General features: G+C 52.5%; 1 protein-coding gene across 2 annotated transcripts in view; it reads left to right on the top strand.

Moving 5' to 3' along the window:
• Positions 1 to 240: 240 nt before the first annotated feature.
• The window catches only part of SNX25 (sorting nexin 25), a 122,046-nt gene continuing 116,286 nt past the window's right edge, over positions 241 to 6,000 (top strand). The window contains exon 1 of one of the 2 annotated variants that reach the window (XM_058669916.1): positions 241 to 938. In XM_058669916.1, the coding sequence (XP_058525899.1) occupies positions 519 to 938 (420 nt within the window). In that variant the 5' untranslated portion in view covers positions 241 to 518. The remainder of the gene's footprint in view (positions 939 to 6,000) is intronic. The other variant, XM_058669917.1, reaches the window with a different exon arrangement.

Below are 6,000 nucleotides of genomic sequence, written 5' to 3'. Positions count from 1 at the left end.
GAGGGCGGAGGGAAGCGACTGCGGGAGCGCGGGAAATGGCACTGCCCGCCGCGATTGGTCGCCCGGGGTCCCGGGGGCAGCGGCCGGCCGGACCCCGCCCCGCGCCGTGGGTGGGCGGCGGGGCCCGGCACCTCCCAGCTGTCACTCAGAGGCCGGATGGCTCTCCGCCCCTTGCCTGACACGCACTTCGGGGCCGCCCCCGCCCCCGCCCCGCGTCAGGCTTCGCCGGCCTCAGTCACAACACGGGCCGGCTACCTGGGTGCGCCCGGCCCCGGCAGCTGCGGGCCCGGCGCCGGCGGGCGGCGCTGAGGGGTCGCTGGGAGGGGCTCGGCGGCGTCTGTTGGAGCCGTTCCTTCGGCGGGCCGCGGGCGAGGGCATGATCGCCGGCTCCCTGTGCCTCCCGAGTGGCGGCGGGAGCGGCGAGGGCAGGAGGCGCCGCGCAGAGGCCACCGTCCAGGGCAGCGCCGGGGGGCAGCAGGGCAGGAGATGTGCCTGTCCTTAGCGGCTCAGGAAGCAGCATGCACCCCGATGCCACCGACAGCAGCGGCGTCGGCCTCAGCCCCGCGTCTGCCACGGGCGCCAGCGGCCGTCCCACCCCGGGCGCCAGGGACGAGCGGCGGCGGGAGTCCCGGGGGCACGCCGAGGCGGCGGCGGCGGTGCCGAGGGACCCGGGCGGCAGCAACTGGCGAGTGGCCGTGGCCGTGGCCGCCTTCGCCGCGGTGGCCCTCTCCTTCCTGGCTCCCGGCTGCTGGGAGACGGCTGGAGGCGCGGGGCCGTGTACCGTCCTGCTCCGGCTCATCTTGTATCTGAGCTGCGCCGCGGCCGCCTTCCTGCTGGGGACCCTGTCAACCCTGGTCTGCCGGAGCCGGCGAGCTCCACCGCCCGACTTCGTGGCCACCTGGAACCGCCTGGCCGCGGCCGTCCGCCGCCCGCCGGGGGTAAGTACCGGTCTCGGCTTGCCTCGAGCGCACGGCGGCCTCCTCGCGGGCCTCCCCGCTTCCGGTGCGAGCCAGCGGCTCTCGGGGACCCCGCTGGCGGCGGCGTAGGCTCTCCTCGCGGGCCGCGGCTCCGCACCTCGAAGCTGGAAGCCCGAGAGAAATGGGGCTGGGGGGCGTGCGGGCCAGGCAAGTAGGTGCGATCCTTTTCCGGGTGCCCTACGGCGACGGGTTCGGCATCCGTGTGTGTGGCAGGGCTGGTACTCAGCCGCGGTCCCCACCCTGAGAACTGGGTGAGCATCCCGGATCTCGCCCTCAATCTCCCGGGAGCCGGAGGCGAGAGACACAGCCTCCCCTGCACGCAGGCACCGTATGCTTCCCCCGTTGGATATTGTAGCTGGGTCTTGTACCCCTTCTCGGTGGGAGGTAACTTGATGGCTGTTTGCAGAAGAAACTTGATTAGGTCAGCCACCCGGTACCAAGCCTGGCACGCTTCTAGCACACCATCCCGTCTGCCACCATGTTGAGAAGTTGTAATGCAGTCCTGGCTGGTTTCTGTGCTTTAGCAAGGGCACATTAGGAATCACCAGTAGGAAGGCTCTCCTCCGTGAGGAATGGAGCGTTGGGGCTAGAGATCTAGAAAGGCACGGTGTTTTCAATTAGCTCTCCTCCATGCCAAGCCTGCTGCTATTTCTGCCTCCCAGCTTTCTCGTCATAATCTTGTAAAAGGAACTTTATTGTAGTTTGACGTTGACTGTCTAAAGGATACCATCGTTCGGGTGGAATTGCGCAAGCCCTTTGGAGTAAGGGTAATGACCGTGGCTCAACTTCCCACGATTGATAGAATGACCATTGGCTCGCAGGGCTTGTATCTGCTTGTGATACAACCTGCTTACTCATTTGTGGAAAAGAAAAAAAAGGCTCTCAAAGTGAGGCACAGGGCTGGAAGACTAGGCAGGGAGTCCGCACTCGCTAAACCTCTATTTTCAAAACAAGTAGTCTCAGAAAAATTAGTAATGATTATTTCTCTTCAAAGCCTTCACCCAGCTCTTCATTTTTAAGATAGCTAATTTGGCAAGACTTGGTGAGAAGATGTGTTTTTTTTTTTCTTTTAAGACACGTATTTATTTATTTGCTTGAAAGGCAGAGCTAAAGGGGGAAGGGGAGAACTTCAACCTGCTGGTGTACTCTCCAAAAGGCCACAGTGGCAGGAGCTGGTCCAGTCAGAAACCAAGAGCCTGGCGCTTTCTCTGGGTCTCCCACAAGGGTGCAGTTTTCCAGGCAGTTGGGCCCCCTCTGCTGCTCCCCTAGACCAACAGCAGGGACCTGGAGCTGAAGTGGAACCCTACACTCCAACTAGTGCCTCAAGCAGAAGCTATGCCATGGTACCAGCCCCTCTTGCCTTTATTTTTTTCTACATTGATAAGGGCCCTAAGATTTTACTCATTGGTTGATTGGCCTTTGAAGGATCAACTCTTGAGTATTTTAAGAAGTTATACTTTATACATACGTTTAAACATATGTACATGTATGTTTATTGAGCCTCCCTTGCAGGTCAGGGACTATTCTGGAAATGGGTTAAATCAACAAAACACACTGGACTTTATATTCCTGACAGTGACAAATGAGTACTTTAGCTAGTGTTAAGTGCCTAAGAGATAAAACGTGATTAAGAGTTAAGTGACTAAGAATGAATGGGCGATGGGGAAAGGAAGTTTAAATGGTGAGGGCAGGGTAGTAACTGGCCACCTTTAGGGTCTGGCTATCTCCTGTTGTAGGTTGTTCATTTCGCAAAACCTCCCAGTGCACATTGTACTTCTGGATAAGTAGAACTTGGATGATTATTTAGGAAGATGCTGTAAAACAAGAATTAGAGAAACTAGTACTTTGAAAGTGACAGAGAAGATGCAGCAGTATGTTCAAACTCACATATATGACCTGAAGATTTCAGATAATAGAAGAGGTGATGCATGCTTAGCGATTCTCCGTTATTCTTTTTTTTTTTAAGATTTTATTTATGTTAGTTGGAAAGTCAGATATACAGAGAGGAGGAAAAACAGAGAGGAAGATCTTTCATCCACTGATTCACTCCCCAAGTGGCCGCAACAAATGGAGCTGAGCCAATCCAAAGACAGGAGCCTTCCCTGGGTCTCCCACGCTGGTGCAGGGTCCCAAGGGCTTGGGCTGTCCTCGAGTGCCTTCCCAGGCCACAGGCAGGGAGCTGGATGGGGAGTGGGGCTGCTGGGATTAGAACCAGCACCCACATGGTATGTGCAAGGTGAGGACTTAAGTCACTGGGCAATTGCGCTGGGTCCTTGGTAATTCTTTTGTACACTTAAATTCCACAAATACATTAGGAAGTTACTTTCTAAGTTATATATTACTTAGAATTGGAATGCACAATTCACATAAAATTCTGTTATTTTGGTAATACTGGTATTGTTTATTCAAGGCACAAGTATGCTGTACTTGCAGTTGTGTGTGTGTGTATGTATATATATGTGTGTTTAAATGTTCTTTATGAGTGGAAGGATGGGAAGCCTCAGCAGGTGGTGTAGTGTAAAATACCCCTCAGTCCTATAGGGGTAGGGGCGGCATCACACAGGTCATCTAGCGTATGTGGAGGGGGAGGTTGTTGAGCACAGCTGCAGGAAGCTGTTTAGGACAGCAGTGACTGCTTCAGAAATGTGGATTCCCATAGCAGGAGCTAGATTTGTCAGACAGCAGAATCCATCCTTCTGTCTTTCCATCCATCCTTCCTTCTTCTCTTTTGGCTTCCTTCTGTAAAGGGGGAAAAATGTGTAACTGCTGAAAGTAGGTCACTCAAGAAGCCTAAACGAATACAGGAGAAGTGTTGGTGTATTGAGAAGTGCTCAGCTACTTCACACAGAGTAGTTCCCCATTTAGAACTTACGATCCACACCTTTTGTAACCTCTTGCTCCTGGCTTGAGTCTAGCAATTCAAGAGGTTTTGCTGATGAGAATGGTCACTAATAATTTGTAGTCATTAACTTTCTGCTTTTGCTCTCCAGTTCATTGGTATCTGTTGGGCACCTTCTGTGTATAGATTTTGATTTTACTTGGGTGAGAATGACTGTTCCTTAAAGTAGTAACATTGATTTTATGTCAGGTAGAGATTTCTTCCCAGATACCCAGTGGTATGTTTCAGGTCCTAGGGCAACTGCTGTGTGAAGTCAGAAAGGTGGATGGGAAAGTTTTGACAGTGAGTATCTAATCTCCACTTTAGACATGCTTGGACCTTGTTGCAGGCCTGGAAACTGGAGCTGTGATACGCTGGACCCAGCCTGCTCCTGGTGTGACGGCTGTCATAGTGTGACATTCCTAGTCCAAGATTGTGGATCGGTATCTGCCAAGCCAGTTACCTCAGCTTGCTGTGAGCTTCAGATTAACCAGTCACAGTTACTGGTCTCCTGTACTTGATCCAACCAATATGTCAAGAAACATAGGGCACAAGTGAAACAGTACTGTAAGAAAGATTATTGTTACAAAACCGGTAATCCAAAATACATCTTCTCATAATAGGAAAGAGGAAATATTTCTCACATTTTGATGATAGGAAGGTAAGAGAGTAACTGTCAATATTTCTGTCACACTCTGGTCTATGGCTTATTCTCTCTTATTCATTCTTACTGAAACTCAGATTTACAGAGAGAAGGAGAGACAGAGAAAGATCTTCCTTCTGCTGGTTCACTTCTTTTTTATTTATTTATTTATTTTTTTTATTGTTGACAATCTTTACATAGTTAATTACAGTACAAAGGTTCAGGGGCTATAGGGAAGTGGGTAAGACTTTTATGTCCATATTGTTTCCTTCTTGTATCTGAGGTAAAAGGGGATATTGAGGGAGAAGCCCCACCCAGTTTCCCACCCACCCAAAGTCCCGGATGTGTGGCATGCTCTGAGATACTTGCTCAAGTGGTTTTAATAGTTCTCCAGTTATGGATTCGCTGCCAGTCTCACCACTGGCATGACCTCGAAGAGGTCATTGAAGAATCCACTGATTGTCACAGTCCATCATAGAATCTTCATTTGCCCAGTATTTCACTGCCCAACATATAGCTGAGGTGGTTGATTGATTTATTCTGTCCTCTGTCTTTTGTTGGCTAGGGTTCTGAGTCCAGTAGTTCGATTGGGGAGATTTCCAAAGAAACTTTGAGCTATTTCCAGGTCAGATTCTTGTATGTTCTAGTAAGCACCGGGCCCGGCACAGTCCATCGCCACGATCAGCTGGTGGTTGCAATTGCTGGGTTGGTTCTGCTCTCAGTCCCGACTTGCACTGGAACCTATGGGTGTTGCAGTCCAGCCTGGTTCTGTCCAGCACGTACTCGACCCTTTCATCAACCAGTGGGGGCTGCAGCCCAGTTGGGGCCACCCACAATAACCCCCACCAGGCCCGCCCCCCACCCTGGCCTGCCAGTATGTATAGCAGACTAGTCCAGTCTATCTCGCTTCTCATTTGGCTCCCGTACCTGTCAATGGGCATTGAAGCTTAGTTCCCTCCAACCAACTCAACTATCCAGCCCTCACAGATGTTGCTGAGTGCCTCTCTGTCTAGCCACCCCAGCCCTCGTCCTAGTTTTCATGCCCTCCCGCGGGAGTAGTGACCCAGGGATGGGGGAACCCACCACTTCCCTCCCGGGTCTCTCTCAGTCCCGGTTTATGCACTCTTTGGGTGATTCTGTGGTTTGACTTGACAGAATTAGCCCCCAGTGCCAGCTTCTGCCAGCTGTCTGCGGCTAAGCCCAAACAACCCTCACCCACTCCAATTTATGCTTGTACCAGCAGGAATAATCAGCCCAGCCTGGCTTTTCCCTGATCTAGTCCACATGCAGCACTCAGGTGTTGCAGCCCTGCCTAGTCTGGTCCCCATCCCAGCCCACGCTATCCAGTGGGAGTAGCTGTCCGGTGAGGGGATCAGCCCCTCAATCCCCCCACTGGCTCTGCCCTCTCCCTTCCTGGTTCTCACGCGTGTTGGTTGGGTGCTGCATTCAAATCCAGTACAGGCAATCTCACCCTGACATTCCATGTCGTGCACTGGTTTTTG

The sequence above is a fragment of the Ochotona princeps genome, chromosome 11 (assembly GCF_030435755.1).
Source record: "Ochotona princeps isolate mOchPri1 chromosome 11, mOchPri1.hap1, whole genome shotgun sequence".
In the NCBI taxonomy this organism is placed as follows: Eukaryota; Metazoa; Chordata; class Mammalia; order Lagomorpha; family Ochotonidae; genus Ochotona; species Ochotona princeps.
The sequence above is the reverse complement of the archived record's forward strand: the minus strand, read 5'-3'. Positions and strand labels throughout refer to the sequence as shown.